Source organism: Saccopteryx leptura, chromosome 4 (assembly GCF_036850995.1).
Source record: "Saccopteryx leptura isolate mSacLep1 chromosome 4, mSacLep1_pri_phased_curated, whole genome shotgun sequence".
NCBI lineage: Eukaryota > Metazoa > Chordata > Mammalia > Chiroptera > Emballonuridae > Saccopteryx > Saccopteryx leptura.
In genome coordinates this window covers 159,462,355-159,483,585 of record NC_089506.1, presented here as the reverse complement: position 1 = coordinate 159,483,585, position 21,231 = coordinate 159,462,355, and the positions used below count along the sequence as shown (strand labels likewise).

Here is a 21,231-nt window from a genome sequence, read left to right as displayed (position 1 = left end):
GGAAGACCCAGGTTCGAGACCTCAAGGTCGCCAGCTTGAGCGTGGGTTCATCTGGTTTGAGTAAAAGCTCCCCAGCTTGGACCCAAGGTCACTGGCTCGAGCAAGGGGTTGTTACTCGGTCTGCTGAAGGCCCGCAGTCAAGGCACATATGAGAAAGCAATCAATGAACAACTAAGGTGTCACAACAAAAAAATAATGATTGATGCTTCTCATCTCTCTCCGTTCCTGTCTGTCCTTATCTATCCCTCTCTCTGACTCTCTCTGTCTCTGTAAAAAGAAAAAGAAAAAAACAGAACAAGAAAACCCACATCATTGCTATTGTACTCTTTACCCTGTCCTGGTCAGAAAGGTGAGAGGTTAGGAAGCACTGATTGAGACATACTAAAAATGCTCCTTGATTAGCACTTAATAAGGGTCATGGGGTAGAAATAGTACAATCTTTCTTTATTTGTGCCTTCTTTATATCATCTTGATTCTACATATTTTATTTCTGTTTGTGATTAGGAACATGCAATTAATCTAACAATACCTATTTAGTATATTTACTGGGTAACCATCAGCCTGGTATTAGAAAAGCAGAAATAAGCAGTCTTTGCAGTAAAATACTCATTCCATCACCTATCTATGCAGATATTTTACTTTGTTTAAATGTTTATTTCTTACATAACCAATTTTCTGTTCTATGGTCACACATCAGTTGGTGTGTGTGTGTGTATGTGATTTATATGTTCTCTTTGGAACAGTCCATTTCCCACCGCTTACCATTCCTTTTCTCTGTTCCTTCCATGTCTTTACAGTTGTCGGTACTCATGAGAAGTTGATCTTCAGGCCCTATGCCTCAAGCAACAAGTAGATATCATACCACACCAAATCTTTTAGCAGTTAAAACTGAATTTTCTTCACTAGTTTGTGAAAATAAGTTGTACCACACTCTGATCTTTAGTTTCTAGACCTTTACTTTTAATTGACCACCCACATGTCCATGGTTGCAATCAACTGCCACTTTATTGAGAAATTCCTTCATATCTATTACCTCACTCTAAGTTTACCCACTACTTCTTCTAACTCACTTATATAATTAAAAACAGCAGTTCTTTTGTTGAAACCTTCCATCTATTGACATCTGCTTTCTTCCTTTATCAGATTCTCCTTGTCATTTTGTTATATTTGTAGCTTATTTTATGTTCCTTAATATGAAATGAGAAAGAAAACAAGTTGAATTTTCTAGGAGAAGGCAAGAGTATTAGACAAGGGACATGTTTGATTATCATGATGGTAAAAAACCTCCTTAAATTTAATAATCATGAATTCAAAGTGAGATTTGCATGGTTGTGTGTTTTTCTGTGGCCACATTCAGCTTTAAACGTGTAGGTGTATAGAGTAAAGAGAAGAGTTTAATTTAGCTAGGTTTGCAATTTTACAGAGGGATTGAATGATATAAAAGAGAGCAAGAGATTTAAAAGTGTTATGATGAAAACAAGAGAATAAGGACATATTGTAAAAATGAGATTGGGATAGTGAAAAAGAGCCGAATTAATGGATTACACGTCCTAGTGGGTTTTAAGGATTGTTGTAATTGTAGAAGGAGTGAACTAGAAAGATAAAGATATTTGTAGGATACTTAAAATTGTAATGGCCCTGGCCGGTTGGCTCAGTGGTAGAGTGTCGACCTGGCGTGCAGAAGTCCCGGGTTCGATTCCCAGCCAGGGCACACAGGAAAAGCACCCATCTGCTTCTCCACCCCTCCCCCTCTCCTTCCTCTCTGTCTCTCTCTTCCCCTCCCGCAGCAAGGCTCCATTGGAGCAAAGATGGCCCGGGCGCTGGGGATGGCTCCTTGGCCTCTGCCCCAGGAGCTAGAGTGGCTCTGGTCGCAACAGAGCGACGCCCCGGAGGGGCAGAGCGTCGCCCCCTGGTGGGCGTGCCTGGTGGATCCTGGTCGGGCGCATGCGGGAGTCTGTCTGTCTCTCCCCGTTTCCAGCTTCAGGAAAAAAAAAAAAACGTAATGAAGGAAGGTTTGCAGTTCATTGTTTTTGAAAGTTTAAATTGAGTAACTAAGGTAAGTGGCATATCTTACCTTATGTGGAGAGAAAGCAATTCAAGAAACTAAAAGGCCAGGATGTTGAAAATATCACACTGATACTGATATGGCTATATAAAAATTGAATCATAAGTAGTTTAAATCACAATTCTAGAGACCTACTCCTATTTAACATGAAATCAAATATTCCATATGAATACTAAACCAGCTGAAATTTCCCATTAGTGTACTATTTTGCAATCTATACATTGCCCGGTGTTTCAAATAATATTTTAATCATTTTGTTAATTCCAATCAAATGTACACAATCAGAATGATCTAATATTGTTTGTATCTACCAATCTAATAACAAATGTAATACTAACAAACACAAGAAATAGACTGTCCTCTAAAGAAATTTAAAATCTAATGGATTATTAAATAATGGCCAACAAAATTTTATTGTATAATGCAACAATTTTCAACCTTTTTCATCTCATGGCACATATAAACTAATTACTAAAATTCTGTGGCACACCAAAAAAATATTTTTTTGTTGATCTGACAAAAAATGGGTATAATTTTGATTCATTCACATTGGATAGTTATTATTGTCTTTGCTGTTGTCATTTCTTTATTTAACAATATAATGGAAGAGAGGTCAGTGCACCTGACTAAATAATTAGATATTGCATGTTTTAAACATTCTTGTGGCATACAAGTTGAAAACTACTGGTAAAATGTCTTGTCCTTATGAACCAATATCCTAGAGTTAGTGGATATAAAGTAACACAATAATGTGATGATGCTGAAGAAGTGGATATGGAACTAAACTTAGAAGGTAATCTTTAGTAATTCAAATAATCTAAAATTATAAATACTTTAATCCTAGGTCAAAAGTCAGAGTTATTAGATGCCAAATTTAAGATATGTATATTTACCTACTCAAACATAAGAGTGTATATATACATAGAGTCATACATACACATTTACATTTGGTTTATAGTATTTGCATCTTTTCAGTATTCCCACAAACTTTAATTTATGATTGCATTTTTCTGATAACCTGATGATCATAGAACAACTACATGCAATGTAATTAAATCTTAACTAAAAGAAAAACTATAATGGTAGAAATAGTTTGAAAAAGGTAAATTATTTCATAAAAGATACTATATATTTGTTGTATGTTTATGTTTTGACTCATTTAGCAAAAAATTAAAATTATCTTTTTAAAAGATATTTGCAAAGAAACAAAGATTCCAAGAAGTTGCAAGACACCCATATCATTCCAGTCCAAATACATATCTTTCTTCATCCTTGGACAGACGGTGCAGGGAATAGCAGGAATACCTCTTTATATCCTTGGAATAACTTTTCTTGATGACAGCGTTTCCAGATACTCAACTGGTACTTATTTAGGCAAGTTTTTTACCCTTCTAATATCATTTACCCATTCTGAGTTATTATTGAGACTCTATATTTTGATGTTCATATCTAAACTGATATACAACTGCTAATTATTAGCTCTTATAAAAACTTTGTAATAAATGGTAACTGGTATGCTTAACTTCAAAATCACATTGAGCCACTTAATTCTGAAGAGTTGCTTGAGATTTGGAATTGTAGAAAAGTCATCTGAAGGACACCCTAAAAGATATAGAGCAATTGGAAAAATGTATTCTTAAGTAATAAAAACTATACTCTTTCCATATATGTTGTATATGTCTATTATATATACGTATGTCATATCAAATTATATAGGTTGCAGTTTATTTCTCTAGGAAAACATCTCAGAATTACCAGATTGAATTTCTTGAGTACCCGTATGTTTAAACTTTGGGGATATATGTGGGAAGTTGCTGCCATCATGTTCATAAGGGAATAGCAACATTGTTTTATGCTTCTTCAGGAGTAGGTTAAGTGTTGTGCTAAAACAGTCATCATTGTACTAAGTTCTTTACATACATTAACTCACTTAGTCTTTTTGAGGGGCTCTGATATTTTGAAGTTAATGAAAACAATCTTGTTCATCCCTTCAAGGAGAGAAGTGATATGGTGTTGAATGGCCCACATGTAGTGTCCTCCATTTTCAGTGTTCTGTGCTACTGTGTCCTCCTAGAAGTAACCCTGAGATGTATCAGAATAACTGGTACTTCCTTATATTGCAATAGCTTTTAGTCCTGGTAGATCATTTATTTGTACAGGGTTAGCTAACTATCATTTTTGGAAAACAAATTAAAGTTGTTTTTCTATATTTAATGTGAAGGTGACTTAAAAGAAAATAGCATTTTGCACCAAAATAGTAAGTTTTCAATCAGAAGTAAGGGAAGTCATGCTCATAAACTAAAATAAATGGTATTCATATATGTTTGCTTTTAGAAAAAAAACTTGCTGAGAGTTATTTGTCTTAACTGAGGATGGAAACAAATGTATTTGTTTTACTTTTGGATCTACCGAATAGCAATTAAAACACATCTATACACTGCAGAGAGAGGCTTACTTTATTACTACCTCAGGCAGCTAAGATGAAAGATGAAAGTTATGATAATGTATCATTATAAAGTATCATCTTATTTTAGTTCCACTAAGTAAAGTAAAATAAGGTATATTGAATTTATATATGTTAAGTATGACTATATAGATAAGGTACAGTGGATTATATAATTCAGTTATCTGAATTTCTCTAATACATGCATTGGATAATATGATTGATGGTTAATTTCATTATGGCAACCGGTTTGGTCAAATACAAGTCTAACTGTTTCTGTGATTTTTTTGATGTGACTAATATTTACAATCAGTAGACTCTGTGTAAAGCAGATTACCCTCCATAATATGGGTGAGCCTCCTCTAATCAGTTGAAGCCTTTTTAGAATCAAGACTGAGCTTTCCTAAAGAAGATGTAATTCTGTCTCTAGACTGCAACAAAAAAATTCTTGTTTTAGTTTTCCCAGCCAGCTGGCTTGCCTTATGGATTTCAGACTTAATTGTAGACTCACAACTATAACATTAACTCTCACCTGGATTTCCAGCCTGTTTGTAGACTCACAACTATAACATTAACTCTCACCTGGATTTCCAGCCTGTCAAACAGATTTGGACTTGCTAGCCCCAACAATTGCACAAGCTGACCCTTAAAAGCTCTCTCGCTTTCTAAATGTCTTATTTGTTCTGTTTCTCTGGAGAACACTGACTAATAAAATATACTCTGAAGCTTTCAGAGAGAATCCATTTTAGCGACATAACTTTTATTCTGACAAAGTTGGCTTATATAACTCTTTGATGTTCAATATTCGTGTTATAGGCCTTGCAGAAGCTTCAGTAACGGCTGGCTATGCTTTCGGTTATGCGATAGCAGCACCCTTAGTTATGACCGCCGAGAACAGTACTATTGATGAAAGGTAAGCCATATTCTTTCCTTTTTTGTCTACATTGTGTAAAATATTTATTGAATAGACACTTTAGCCAGTGGTGGGATCCAAATAATTTAACAACCAGTTCTCTGCTCTAATGACCATTTTAAGTATAAAGAAACCCAATATACCAAAGGGTACTTTATTATATCATGCATTTAATACTTAAATAAGATCAGTAAAAGAGGTACACAAAACTAGATTATAAGAAAGAGTTTTAAAATATTAATGAAAGAATATTAAATAATACCTGACAAATGACAGCTTGTCATCCGCTGGTTATTTGCCACTTTTTCTCTTTCTGTTATATGTTTGTTTACTGCAGTAACAAACATGAGGGAATTAAAATGTACATTTTTGTTATTGTTGATGATAAATTAAAATAAAGTTCTTATTTCTCTCCAAAAATGTAGTTTTCATCAAAGGTATAATTAGTTTTGTGAAATGAATAAATAAACATTACAATCATAATTCTATCAAATTATTTTCACCTATAGATGGAATGAGCATTACTACAGGCATGAGAATACACTGTTGTGCAGATGAATGTTAAAAAAGAGTAAGGAATGTAAATTTGTGATTTCCACATTGGGTGGCTGCCCAGGTGCTCACTCTAGAGAGAATCTTGATTACAAGTGCCATTTTAATAACTGGTTTTCTGAACTAAACAAAAAATTAGATATCGGTTCTGCTTAATCACTGCAACCCAGCTGAATCCCACCACTGACTTTAGCTTATAAATATATACATTTAATTTGTAATAGTTATATTTTTTAGAAAAATATATGTAAAGGTGACTTATATGCACCTAATATGTACATGTAAATATATCTATAATGTACATTTTACCATTACTTCTTGAAGTATAATTTTAAAAAGGCCATTTAAATGACAATCTTACTACTAATTCCACATACAGTTTTTTTAAATGTGGTAAAAAACATGTAACATAAACTTTACCACTGTAACCATCTGTGGTTTCTCACATAATATTGTCTCTGACTTAGGGAACATATGATAACAATGATAACACAAAGAAAGTTACTGACAGCTTGCTAAATCCAGAATTCACTGATCTTATTCTCTGCCCTCATTGTCTAGAAATAGTTGACTTGATAGAATGGTGTCTTTAAGAGCTTTTTCATTGGACCCTTTAGGGTTTTCTACATATAGTATCAATATCTTCAAACAGAGACAATTTTACTTATATTCCTTTCTGATTTTGATGCCATTTCTTTCTTTCCCTCCCTTCCTTCCTTCCTTCCTTCCTTCCTTCCTTCCTTCCTTCCTTCCTTCCTTCCTTCCTTCCTTCCTTCCTTCCTTCCTCTCCTCTTCCTCCTCTCCTTTCTTCTTCCTCCTCCTCCTCCTCCTCTTCTTCTTCTTCTTCTTCTTCTTCTTCTTCTTCTTCTTCTTCTTCTTCTTCTTCTTCTTCTTCTTCTTCTTCTTCTTCTTCTCCTCCTCCTCCTCCTCCTCCTCCTCCTCCTCCTCCTCCTCCTCCTCCTTCTTTTTCTTCTTCTTCATCTTCTTCTTCTTCTTCTTTACCTAATCACTCTGGCTAGTACTTCCAGTGTGATGCTGAATAAAAGTGAAGGGATTGGACATTCTTGTCTTATTCTTGATCTTAGAGAATGATATTAGCTATAAACTTGTCATATATGGCCTTTATTATATTGAAATATATTTCATCTGTAGGCACTTTATTAAGAGTTTTTATTATCAATGGATTTTAAATTTTGTCAAATGCTTTTCTACAACAATTGACATGATCATATGATTTTTATCTTTCATTTTGTTATTGTTGTGTGTATAACATAAACTGATTTGTGGACATTGAACCATTCGTGTATTTCTGAAATAAATACCATTTTAACATGGTGGGGTTATAATGTTTTATTCAACTAGGTCTGCTGATATTTTGTTGAGGTTTTTGCATCTATGCTCATCAAGGATATTTGCCTGTAATTTTCTATTCTTGTAGTGTATTTGCTCATCAAGGATATTTGCCTGTAATTTTCTATTCTTGTAGTGTATTTGCTCATCAAGGATATTTGCCTGTAATTTTCTATTCTGGTAGTGTATTTGTCTGGTTTGGTTTTAAATTTATATTTAACTTTCAATTTCAATTTACTTTTGCATATAATATAAAGTACAGGCCAAGATTCTATTTTTCTCTCAAAAGGATAACTAATTGTACTAATGACAGTTTATCATTTCATTTTTTAATTAAATCATTTTTTGCTGATATTAAATACCATATTTACCATAAAATAAATTTCCCTGCAAATATGATTTTTTTCTTTTGACTATCTATTCTCTGATATGTTTTTCTATTTAATTCCAGCACTACAATGTTTTAATAAATAAAATAATAAATAAAATAATTAAGTTACCTAAATATAACTATAGTTATATTTAATAACTAAAGCTTTATCATGTGATTTTCTATTTAGTTAAATAAGATCCTACTCATTATTATTTATTAAAAATCAGGGGCTGGTTTTGAAAAGTTACTTTCCAGATAAATTTGATAATTTCAGGTTACAATCAAAGCATTTTAATTTGAAATACTTAAATTTATATATCAAATTTCAAATGATTATTTTTCTGTGCAAAAATATAGTATGTTGCTCTATTTTATGTTTTCCTTTATGTACTTCAATAATGTTTTATGATTTTCTTTATTAAAAAGATTCTGTTAAGCTTCTTACTGATTTTATATGTTTTGTTAGTATTGAACATAGAATATTTGTATTACTATATTTACTAATACATGTTTTTAGTAAGAGGAAATATTTATTTTGTCTTATATGTATTATATTACACTTAAATTCTTTGCTTATACTTTTAGTTCTTCTAAGTTTACTTTAAATTTTAAGTACTTAATCATTTACCCAAATGTAATAATCATATTATATATAATATAATGCATATAGTTAGATAGCTGGCTTCAAATGTAAAAAAAAAAAATTCTCAAAATTATAATTGATGAGGAAACTTGTACCCCTAGTGACAATCTTGGGTTGAAACTCTCTATGCATAACACATACCTACTGGATAATGGAAATCAAGTTTGCAACTTTAGAATTGCTATCCCTGAATAATGTAGCAATGAATAAGGAGTTGGCCTGTCAATAAAACTGGGAATATTCTCCACATTGAGAGAGATGGGCCTATAATCAAGCTACTCATCAGGTGTTTGTTGGCAGAAGAGTCACCTGTGAGAAACCAGCACCTCCAAAACCGGTTCCTGAGGGTGTGAGCATTTCCCCATGATGGCTGGGTGGACAAGGTCTAAGTGTGTATGAAACTGCAGACAAAGGCATCTGCACAGTAATCAACTTCCCTAAATCTCCTCCCTAAGATTACAAAATAACTTCCCAATTATGAAAAATTTCCACAAAATTATGGCCTCAGTACTACTGAAGACAAAGAATGCTGATCTTGTAAAATAACTGTGAGTAAAAAGAGAAAAATTAAAAATCCCAGCACAGGATCCTTCATAATCCCAACCCATCCTGCCCACTCTGAAGTTTCACAGTTTACAAAGGTGGAGCAAGAAAAATTGTAGGGGAGAGAGAAGATGATGGTTAACAAAGGGTCCGAAGGATGAGTAGGTGACTCACCACTAGTCTGATAGTTCAGAAAGAGACTATAAGAGAGAGACTTCATAACAAATGTGGTTTAAAAGGTTAGTTTGCAACTGAAAGGAGAGGTTTTTTTTTTTCATTAAAGGGCTAAGAGGATGCTTTAAAGCCAAAGGAATGATGTTAAAGGAGAAGTGAGATTTAATGAGATAATCTTCCAAGTGCATAGCTTCTGTTGGCGAAGAGTTAAAATAAACCAAAGAATTACTCTTCACCACCTGAGTGGTGGTGAAGGGGAGAAGAAGGAAAAGGAAAATTTTAGGATCCTACAAGGCAAAAGGGAACCTGTATAACTGGAGGACTCAATCTCAGCAAAACAAACAACAGGGACAAATTAATTAAAAATGTTTCATTTTTTTTTGCTCTCTCCCCCTCCCATTAGATTATGACTTTGTAATAAAATACACAAACTTGAAATTTTTCTTTTTCTCTTTTAAAGCATTGGACACAGTGATGATAATGAACACTGGCTGCACACTTGGTGGATTCGTTATGTTTTTGTTTCAATTATTGCGTGGTCTACATTAATACCATTGTCATGCTTTCCACAGCGTATACGAGGTGACTATAATGATTTAATTTATCAAATTAAAGGACAGTAGGTTCCTCATCCCACCCTCATCTTCCATTCTCAGCATATGTCTGAACTATGTTTTTCTCTCTCGAGATAAAAAGACATATGATAGTATTATTTGAACAAAGCCTACGGCCAAATGCTTCTTATTTTATACCAAACTTCCATTAGTACATATTTCTGCTTGTTGTCATTTATTTTTGAAAATGCTTTATAGCTAAGGTTATAAGTTTTCTTAAAGAAAGAAGCCTTAATACAACTGTTTACCTAGCATTATTTAGTACATGTACTTCCTCATATGACTGTTGTAAGATAAAATAATAACTATTGAAATCCTTTTTAAAAAATCTAAAAAATACATAAAATCCTAGAAAATTCAAATATTCTCTTAGTGGTAGTGCATTTTATTGTGCTACTATTGACATAAAATATTTTTAGTAATATCAAAGATTACTCTTATATTTTAGTACTATACTGCCAAATATTGTAATAACTGGCCATATGTGGCTATTTAAAATTTAAACTAAATTAAATTAGAAATTCAATTAGTCATAGAAGCTACATTTTAAGTATTTAATGGCTAGAATATATTGTACAGTACAGACACGAAAAATTTTCATTATAATAGAATGTTCTTTAGGATAGCATTGTTAAAAGAATCTACCTTTTACTTAATTAGATTGACTCTAGCTTGTTCAAAAATAGCTTACTTGGTATTCCAAGACAATCTAGGTTTATTAGGATGAGTATGTATGTTTATATATGTGTTTTAGTTATTTGAACATATTATAAGATTCTTTTGTTTGTTAACATATAGGTACAGCAAAAATTAAAGCTGCAGAACGCAAAAAGCCTAATTGGTTGGACAAAAAGTTTAAAGATCGGGAGTTTGGAACAAGTATCAAAGATTTCTTTGCTTCTATTTGGGTAAAATATTTTACATGAACAAGCCAATTAAGTTGACATTCAAATTTCTAATAACAGTTTTAAGGAAATAGCTATAAAGTGTTCAAGTTAAATCTGAGTGGAACTTTTGAAGTCTTAATAAACCTATTCATTGCCTGACCAGGTGGTGGCGCAGTAGATAGAGTGTCGGACTGGGATGCAGAAGGATCCAGGTTCGAGACCCCAAGGTCGCCAGCTTGAGCGCGGGCTCATCTGGTTTGAGCAAAAAGCTCACAGGCTTGGACCCAAGGTCGCTGGCTCCAGCAAGGGGTTACTCGGTCTGCTGAAGGCCCATGGTCAAGGCACATATGAGAAAGCAATCAATGAACAACTAAGAAGTCGCAACGTGCAACGAGAAATTAATGATTGATTCTTCTCATCTCTCTCCGTTCCTTTCTGTCTGTCCCTGTCTATCTCTGCCTCTGAAAAAAATAAAAAATAAAAAAATAAAATAAATAAATAAATAAATAAATAAATAAATAAATAAATAAATAAACCTATTCATTTAGGATCCAGCTTTCATAGGAAGCATTGCCAGGACCTTAGCTAGCATCAAACAGTGGTACCAAGTATTTTCCTTCTTCTATTAAATATTTATGTTATATCATTTTGTGTTTATTTTTTCCCTGCTAAAATGAAGGTATTAATATTATATATATAAAGCGGGGAGATAGAGCCCTCATGCACCCTGACTGGGATCCACCCAGCAATCCCATCTGGTGCTGATGCTTGAACCAACCCAGGTATCCTCAGCACCTGAGGCTGATGCTCGAACCAGTTGAGCAACTGGCTCTGAGAGGGAAAGAGAGACAGAAGGGAGAGAGGAAAGAGAGGAGAAGCAGTTGGTTGCTTTACATGTGTGCCCTAACTGGGGATTGAACCTAGGACATTTACATGCTGGCTGATGCTCTGTCCACTGAGCCAACCAGCTGGGGCCTTTATGTTGAAATGACTTAGAAGAGAACTCTAGAAGTTAACAAATATTCTCACAAACATAATATTTTATTGAAAATGCTCATCTCAATATCAAAAATGGAGAACTCTTTATTTAGGTGAGAAACAAGGCATACAATACAGATATAGTGGGGTTAAAAAACTCGACCTCTAAATAATGATTCTACATTCAATTTGTCTTCTCTTCTGTTCATAATTTCCTTTATGTTGCTTGCAGAGTTGTATTTTTTTAATATAGTTTTATTTATTTATTTATATTTTATTAATTTTACTAGGGTGATATCGATAAATCAGGGTACATATGTTAAAAAAAAAACATGTCCAGGTTATCTTGTCAATCAATTATATTGCATACCCATCACCCAAAGTCAGATTGTCCTCCGTCAACTTCTATCTAGTTTTCTTTGTGCCCCTCCCCCTCCCCTTTTCCTCTCCCTCCCCCCTACCATAACCACCACACCCTTATCAATGTCTCTTAGTCTCGTTTCTATGTCCCACCTACGTATGGAATAATGCAGTTCTTGGTTTTTTCTGATTTACTTATTTCACTTTGTATAATGTTATCAAGATCCCACCATTTTGTTGTAAATGATCCAATGTCATCATTTCTTATGGCTGAGTAGTATTCCATAGTGTATATGTGCCACATCTTCTTTATCCAGTCTTTTATTGAAGGGCTTTTTGGTTGTTTCCATGTCTTGGCCACTGTGAACAATGCTGCAGTGAACATGGGGCTGCATGTGTCTTTACGTATCAATGTTTCTGAGTTTTGGGGGTATATACCCAGAAGAGGGATTGCTGGGTCATAAGGTAGTTTTATTTTCAGTTTTTTGAGGAACCACCATACTTTCCTCCACAATGATTGTACTACTTTACATTCCCACCAACAGTGTATGAGGGTTCCTTTTTCTCCACAGCCTCTCTAACATTTGCTATTACCTGTCTTGTTGATAATAGCTAAACGAACAGGTGTGAGGTGGTATCTCATTGCAGTTTTGATTTGCATTTCTCTAATAACTAATGAAGATGAACATCTTTTCATAATATCTGTTGGCCATTTGTATTTCTTCCTGAGAGAAGTGTCTGTTCATGTCCTCTTTCCATTTTTATATTGGATTGTTTGTTTGTTTGTTGTTGAGTTTTATGAGTTCTTTGTATATTTTAGATATTAGGCCCTTATCTGAGCAGTTGTTTGAAAATATCATTTCGCCTGACGAGGCGGTGGCACAGTAGATGGAGCATCGGACTGGGATGCACAGGACCCAGCTTCAAGACCCTGGGTCGCCAGCTTGAGTGCGGGCTCAAAAGCCCACCAGCTTGAGCCCAGGGTCGCTGACTCCAGCAAGGGGTTACTCGGTCTGCTGAAGGCCTGCGGTCAAGGCACATATGAGGAAGCAATCAATGAACAACTAAGGTGTTGCAACATGCAATGAAACACTAATGATTGATGCTTCTCATCTCTCTCTGTTCCTGTCTGTCCGTCCCTCTCTCCGACTCACTCTCTGTCTCTGTAAAAATAAATAAATAAATAAATAAATAAATAAATATGAAAAAAGAAAAAGAAAATATCATTTCCCATTTAGTTGGCTGTCTGTTTATTTTGTTGTCAGTTTCTCTTGCTGAGCAAAAACTTCTTAGTCTGATGTAGTCCCATTCATTTATTTTTGCCTTCACTTCCCTTGCTTTTGGAGTCAAATTCATAAAATGCTCTTTAAAACCAAGGGCCATGAGCTTAGAACCTATGTCTTCTTCTATGTACTTTATTGTTTCAGGTCTTATATTTAGGTCTTTGATCCATTTTGAATTAATTTTAGTACAAGGGAACAAACTGTAGTCAAGTTTCATTCTTTTGCATGTGGCTTTCCAGTTTTCTTAGCACCATTTGTTAAAGAGGCTTTCTTTTCTCCATTGTGTGTTGTTGGCCCCTTTATCAAAAATTATTTGACCATATATATGTGGTTTTATTTCTGGACTTTCTATTCTGTTCCATTGGTCTGAATGTCTATTTTTCTGCCAATACCATGCTGTTTTGATTGTCGTGGCCCTATAATATAGTTTGAAGTCAGGTGTTGTAATGCCCCCAGCTTCGTCTTTTTCTTTAGGATTGCTTTGGCTATTCGGGGTTTTTTATAGTTCCATATAAATCTGATGATTTTTGTTCCATTTCTTTTAAAAATGTCATTGGAATTTTGATGGGAATTGCATTAAATTTGTATATTGCCTTGGGTAATATGGCCATCTTGATTATATTTATTCTACCTATCCAAGAACAAGGATTATTGTATCTTTTTCGATTTCCCTTAACAATGGTTTGTAGTTTTCATTATATAAGTCCTTTACATTGAATATAGATTTTATCAAGTCATTTCCCAGATTACTTTGTAGATGGATTTCACACTCTTTTAGTGAGACTTTGAATACCCTTCACAAAAGCATCAGCTGAATTTTCCTATCTTATTTTAGAATAGTATTTCTACCTCTATCATATGCCAGCCACTTGCTCTTTCATGGATATATCAGGTACTTTTATAGTTCTGTACTTTTGTAAATGTTAATCTCTTGGCTTCAAATGTTCTTCTTTCTCGTCTCCATTCAAAATAAATAAATAAATAAATAAATAAATAAATAAAATCTCTGTATAAATCTTACCTAACATTAGTTTCTTCTTCTTTAATGCTTTCATAGATATTCATTTGAAATATAATATAGCATAACATAACATGTATATATGGGATAAACATAAACATAGTGCTTATTACTGTATTCATCTAATTCTTAAAATGAATAGGTATGTTGTATAAAATCATAATTTTTTTTATTAAATGAGAGGCAGGGAGGCACTGAGACAAACTTCTGCATGCACCCCAACCAGGATCCACTTGGCAAGCCCCCTACCTAGGCAATGCTCTGCCTGTCTGGGGCTGCTGCTTTGTTGCTTGGAAACTGAGGTATTTTTAGCACCTGAGGTGAGGCCATAGAGCCATCCTCAGCACCCGGGGCCAACTTTGCTCAAACAATTTGAGCCATGGCTATGGGAGGGGGAAAGAGAGAGAGGGAGAGAAGGAGAAATGAGATGGGTGGAGAAACAGATGGTCACTTCTGTTTTGTGCTCTGACTAGAAATTGAGCCTGGGACTTCAACACATGGGGCCAATGCTCTACTGCTGAGCCAATTGTCCATGGCCAAATCATAAGTTTTGTTTACTCGTTTTTATTCAAACACAGAAGTGTTTATTTTTGTCAAATCATGAACCCTTTCTGGTAATGGATTATATTTTATTTTAATTTTACCAAAATATTACCTGTGTATATTTTAACAATATCAAAATAAATTAGATATAACCTTTTTAATACTGTTAAAAATTAAAATACATGTATTAACACTTTTCAGAAAATTTACACATGGATGTTTTAAGTCATTTTATTTTTCTTAAATACAGCTGCCCTACAAGAAGCAAAAACAAGCTTATTCCAATAACTTTCTCTTAGAAATAGAGTGATTTGATTATTATTAGGATACCAAAAAATTTAATGCCTTGTTAACTGTCTTAGACTTCTGACTGACACCTGTCTGGTTAGGTACCTAGAAGATACCTTAATTCTCTTTCAACTTTATTAGAATGTGGGACTTCTGGAATGTTAGAGTGAGGAGCTTAGAAAGTCTCCACCTCCAAAACACAGTGGCTGAAACTGGCAAATTTTCAACTGTCTTTTAAAAATTCTGGAAATTAGGACTGCACTTGGAGAAACATTAATCTAATTTATCAGAAATCATTCTACTTACCCTAATTCTGAAAGCACAATTACAGAGTAGGTTCTGCATATGTCATTGGCTTATACATTTAGTACACGATAGGTGCTTGTCCCAGGAAGAAGGAAGGCTAAGAGAACCAGAACCAGAACTTTGTGATATTTCTAATACATTGACAAAGGCAGCCAAGAACAAAATAATTGTTAAAAGTGAGGTTACCTTACTTTAAGCCTACCTGGAATTTATGTGAACAATTATTTGAGAAACTTTTATTTTTAGTTCAGCAAGTAAGAACTGGTATGTAATTTAAATGGAATAAATTTTTACTCTTAAAAAATTTTTTTTTATTACAAACTGATAGAACCATACCCATCTAATTTCCTTCTTTCTCCTTTCTTTCTTTCTTTCTTTCTCTCTCTCTCTCTCTCTCTCTCTCTCTCTCTCTCTCTCTCTCTCTCTCCCTTCCTTCCTTCCTTCCTTCCTTCCTTCCTTCCTTCCTTCCTTCCTTCCTTCCTTCCTTCCTTCCTTCCTTTCTTTCTTTCTTTCTTTCTTTCTTTCTTTCTTTCTTTCTTTCTTTCTTTCTTTCTTTCTTTCTTTCTTTCTTTCTTTCTTGAGGAGGGGAGGCAGAGACAGACTCCTGCACACGCCCCAACCAGGATTCACCCACCAGCCCACTAGGGGCAATGCTCTGCTCCATTGCAATTGGAGCCATTTTTTAGCACCTGAGGTGGAGGCCATGGAGCCATCCTCAGCACCAAGGGCCAACTCGCTCTAATAGAGTCATAGCTGCAGGAGGGGAAAAGGAGGAGAGTGAATGAGAGAGAGAAGCAAGAGGGGGAGGGATGAAGAAGTAGATGGGTGCTTCTTCTGTGTGCCCTGACCAATAATCAAACCAGGGACATCCACACGTCAGGTGGATGCTCTACCAACCACTGAGCCAACCGACCAGGGTCTTTTTTTAAATGCACTTGCATTTTTATTGCTTTATTGATTTTTTTTCTTTTTTTGTATTTTTCTGAAGCTGGAAACGGGGAGGCAGTCAGACAGACCGAGATCCACCCGACATGCCCACCAGGGGGCGATGCTCTGCCCATATGGGGTGCCGCTCCACTGCAACCAGAGCCATTCTAGCGCCTGAGGCAGAGGCCATGGAGCCATCCTCAGCGCCTTGGTCAACCTTGCTCCAATGGAACCCTGGCTGCGGGAAGGGAAGAGAGAGACAGAGAGGAAGGAGAGGGGGAAGGGTGCAGAAGCAGATGGGTGCCTCTCCTGTGTACCCTGGCCAGGAATCGAACCCAGGACTCCTGCACACCAAACCGATGCTCTACCACTGAGCCAACCGGCCAGGGTCTTTTTTTAAATGATCTTGCATTTTTATTGCTTTATTGATTGTATGTTGATTATAAATAAAATATGCAAAATTGCATGTATAAATAAAGCTATCTATAATATAAATTTAAATTTGTAAATAAGGCTCATATTAAATAAGATTCAGAACATTTTGATTAACCATGTATTTAATTTTTTATTATTTTCTAAATTTTATTTAATTCCAGTTTACACTCAATATTATTTTTCATTAGATCCAGGTGTACAACATATGATTATATGTAAGGTGTTTAAAATAGTGACTGGCACATATAATACAATAGAAGTTATTTTACTTTTATTTATTCACCTCTCTTTTAGTGTGTAGTGTTGCTGTCCTAGGTATTGAAGAGAAAGTAGAAACTAACAACCATGCTTTTACAGAACTATACTTTTGTGTGGGTCTCAGATTTCAAAACAAACAAATAAAACAAAAACCATAAATCCCTTAGATTAATAGCAACTGATTAACAATTCAATAGAGAAAATTCTGTGTGAACCCTACTTTCGACATTGGGGGAAGAACGCTTCATGGAATAGGGATTATTTAAATGGAGAAATCTAAAGACTTAGAAGGATAAGCCTGGTGAGGAAGGGTCATTAATTCAATACAAGGCCAAGAGACTTATGTGGAAAGACCTGGAGACAGCACAAATTCAGGTGTGCTAATGACATCATTGCAGTACATGATAAGAATTATAGATTTTATTCTGAGTGCAATAAGAAGTCACTAATATATTTTGTGTAAAGAAATAATTTGAACATGATATAAATTTTGTTACTTTTTAAACATGACTGTGACTGTGTAAAACTGGATTACAGTGGGAGAAGAATCAAAAAAGCATTGCAATTTGGGGACAGATTCAGGAAGTTTTCCCTAGGTTTCTTATTCAGTTGTAGTATATTTCAACTGCAGGAACCAATTGAAGAATCACAATCACTTGGCAATTATAAAATTGAGGGCTACTGGCAATAGTTTGTGTAAGAAGGAGACAAAATATTAAACCTTCCAGGTATGAACAATCTGAGCTTTTAGAGCCTTAAAAGAGAAAGAAAAATCTTAATTCATAAGGCAGTTCCATTTTGTTTTAAGGGAGAGGAGAGGAGATAGAGAGACAGACTCCTGCATGTGACCCAACTGGGATTCACCTGTTGACCCTTGTCTGGGGCTGATGCTTGAATCAGCTGAGCTATCCTCAATGCCCGGGGCAACACTGGAACCAATCAAGCAACTGGCTGTGAGGGGAAAGAAAATGAGAAGGGAGAAAGGGCAGGGAAGAGAAGCAGATGGTCACTTCTTATGTGTGTCCTGACTAGGGATAGAACCCAGGATGTCTGCATGCACGTTGGGTTGGGATGATACTCTATCAAATGAGCCAACCGGCCAGAGCCCCATTTTTCACTTCTTGCAGTGAATGCTACAATGAACACAGGGGTGCTATAGTCTTTCAAATTAGTGTTTTGGGTTTATTCAGATAAATCCCCAAAAGTGAAATTGCTGGATCATAAGACAATTACATTTTTGACTTTTTGAGATAACTCCATACTGCTTTCTACAGTGGCTACACCAATCTGAATTCCCACCAACAATACATAAGAGTTCCCTTTTCTGTACAGCCTAGCCAGCACATGTTGTTTGTTGATTTGTTGATAATAGCTCTCTGAGAAATGTGAGGTGATATTTCATTGTGGTTTTAATTTGCATTTTTTTGATGATTAGAGACATTGAGCAATTCTTTATGTTTATTGGTCATCTGTATGTCGTCTTTGGAGAAGTGTCTATTCAGGTCCTTTTCTAATTTCTTAATTGGATTGTTTGCTTTTTTGCTGTTGAATTTTATAAGTTCTTTATAAATTTTACCCAATGATTCCACTTCTGAAAATTTCTCCAAAGAAACCCAAAACACAAATATGAAAGAATTATATAACCCCTGTGTTCATTGCAGCATTATTTACAATAGCCAAGAGTTGAAAGCAGCCTGAGTGCCCGTCAGTAGATGAGTGGATTAAAAAGCTGTGATATATATACACAATGAAATACAACACAGCCATAAAAAGGAAGGTGATCCTACCTTTTGTGTCTGCATGGATGGACCCGAAGAACATTAGGCTAAGTGAAATAAGCTAGTCAGACAAAGACAAGTACCATATGATTTCATTCATATGTGAAATCTAATGAACAAAATAAACTAACAAGCAAAATAGAGACAGACTCAGAGAGAGGGCTGACAGTGGTTGCAGTGGGGGTGGGGCTGAGTGAGAGGGTAGGAGAGATAGAACAAAAAAAGGACAAAAAAAGCCGGGGGTGGGGGGACTCATATAGGGAAAACAGTGTGGAAATTGCCAGTGGTGGGGAAAGGTAAGGCAACATTGAGAGGATAAGTGGTGATGGCTGGACACTTGGCTTGGGGTGTGAACACACAATATGGAGTGCAGAGATGTGTTGTAGAATTGTGCATGTGAAACCTGTATAATTTTGTTACCCAGTGTCACCCCAACAAATGTTCTAAATTCTAGATACAGACATATAATATTAAGATCCAACAAAAAAGCCTATGCATCTAGGTTCTTGCCTTTAACATTGTACCAAGCTGAATTTCAGAGAGAAAACAAATGGATAATGAGTCATAGTTTAGAAGGCCTACTACATTAACAAATTCTTACTGTTTGCTTGTTTCATGGTATAAGCACCTGCCAAAGCTGAGTTTCTCAGCAGAGCATTTCTGTTAAACCACGTTGGTGAAATTAGAGTATATCTTACCTGATAATAGAGGAGTCAGCCAGTTTTATCCACTAGGTTAGTATTTACTTGTGAATCAGTTAAGCAATACAAATAATTAACGAATTCATGCAAGAAAAGTGGAGTTGAGCGGTGGTAATTGTAATTATCCCTCATCACAGAACGGCTAGAGATGCTATGAATTTCTGGAAATGAGTAAGAAGGAGAACTAAATGTGAGCTTTTGCTTCTCTGTGACAGATCTTGTAGGCAGAAGATTTTTCTTGTTAGGGTCTGTTCTTTTCACCTAAGCCCAAAAGCCAGGTTGCACACTAGATACTGACCACCTGGCTATTGTTGGAAAAAAATCTTAGAGACCATCTTTTTGTGCTCTGTGGTCTATCCAAGAAGCAAGAAAGCTAACCGTAACTCACGTCCCTCCTTATCCTTATCCATATCTGTTTTCAGGCCCAACTACAGTGGAGACATCATATAGCATTTACTACTGGTAGGACCTTATGCAAATGTCCATATTTCTTTGATTTGAAGGCACACTTTTTTCCCTTCAAATTTTAACATCTTTAAAATTGAGTTGGATTTTAAATTGATGGAGTCTTGAAATAACTGTAAGTCAGGATGTAATTGTGACATAGTAGATAATGCCTGAGTATGGGCTAAGTTGGTCATGCTGTTCATATAGTCATTACTTAAGTTATAACTTCTAGTGGTGATATCCATATTGAGTAAAACTGCTTTTTTTTTTAACTCTTTCAAAAGATGATGCAATATTTTGGTGTTGAATTGTAAAGCTATTGCATGTATAGTAAGGCAGAACAGTAATAGGATGTAATTCTGATATTAGTAAAACCAATAACTACTGTTGGAAGAATGATTGACTTGTTCACAATTTCTTGCAAAGTAATATTTAAGTGTTTTATGGGACTTAAGTAAACATTTCTACAGTAGAGACCTTTATTGCTCTTTTATTGAGATACCTGCAAAAGAATTGCTTACCACCTGTCAAGCTATGCAGATGAATCAGGAAAATTTGCAAGTACTTCTTAATAGATCTAATAAAATTCAAAAGCTGATGAGATTGATAATTGCATAGCATAGAATTTTCCGTATGGTATTGTACCACAGTATGTAAGTGGCAGAATTTTTTTTTCTTAGTGGAATATAAAATAATAGTGTCTCTTGCAATTGATGGCATTTTAAATATAATAAAATATAGTATTTTACCCTTTCTGAGCCTTACTTTCTTCAGCTAAGAAATTGGTATCATAATGGTACTTTTCTCATAGAAATATAAGCTATAGAGATCAGTACAGAGCACATGGTAAAAACTCAACAAATATGTACATGATATGAATGCCTACTTGAGATAGTTCTGATTTTTATATTAGAGAAGGAAACTGCACACAAAAATTAAAGGAAATTTTCATTATTAGATCTCCCTTTTATGTTGAAAAGAAGAATGAGTTATCAACTGAAAAATAAGAAAATTAAAAAGACTAGTGTGAGGAACTTGATTTTATTAAGGCCTATTGTTTTCCTTCTCTACTAATCCTATAGTTCAATACCTTCTGGCTCATGGCATTTAGAAGGCATCATTAGCCTGAAGTCCATTGACTGTTTATAGAAGCTCCCAATAGAAGGACTGATGAAAATTCTGCAAGCAAATCATTCTAAACAGTAAAATGTATCAGCATCTAACAGCTGCTTGAAATATACATCTCCTAATTTTCTAGACATAGAGTGTTTTTTAAAAAAGTCTTCTTTACTTAATTTTTTTAAGGGAATCAGCATAGTGGCTATTTTTAGGATGGATTCTCTCTACTATTA

The 21,231-nt window shown here is 34.9% G+C and overlaps 1 protein-coding gene across 1 annotated transcript in view; it reads left to right on the top strand.

Moving 5' to 3' along the window:
* SLCO6A1 (solute carrier organic anion transporter family member 6A1) overlaps window positions 1–21,231 on the top strand; it is a 109,887-nt gene that overhangs the window by 18,885 nt on the left and 69,771 nt on the right. The window contains exons 3-6 of the mRNA XM_066381969.1: window positions 3,257–3,439; window positions 5,325–5,421; window positions 9,517–9,638; window positions 10,469–10,578. Coding sequence (XP_066238066.1) covers window positions 3,257–3,439; window positions 5,325–5,421; window positions 9,517–9,638; window positions 10,469–10,578 — 512 coding nt within the window. The remainder of the gene's footprint in view (window positions 1–3,256; window positions 3,440–5,324; window positions 5,422–9,516; window positions 9,639–10,468; window positions 10,579–21,231) is intronic.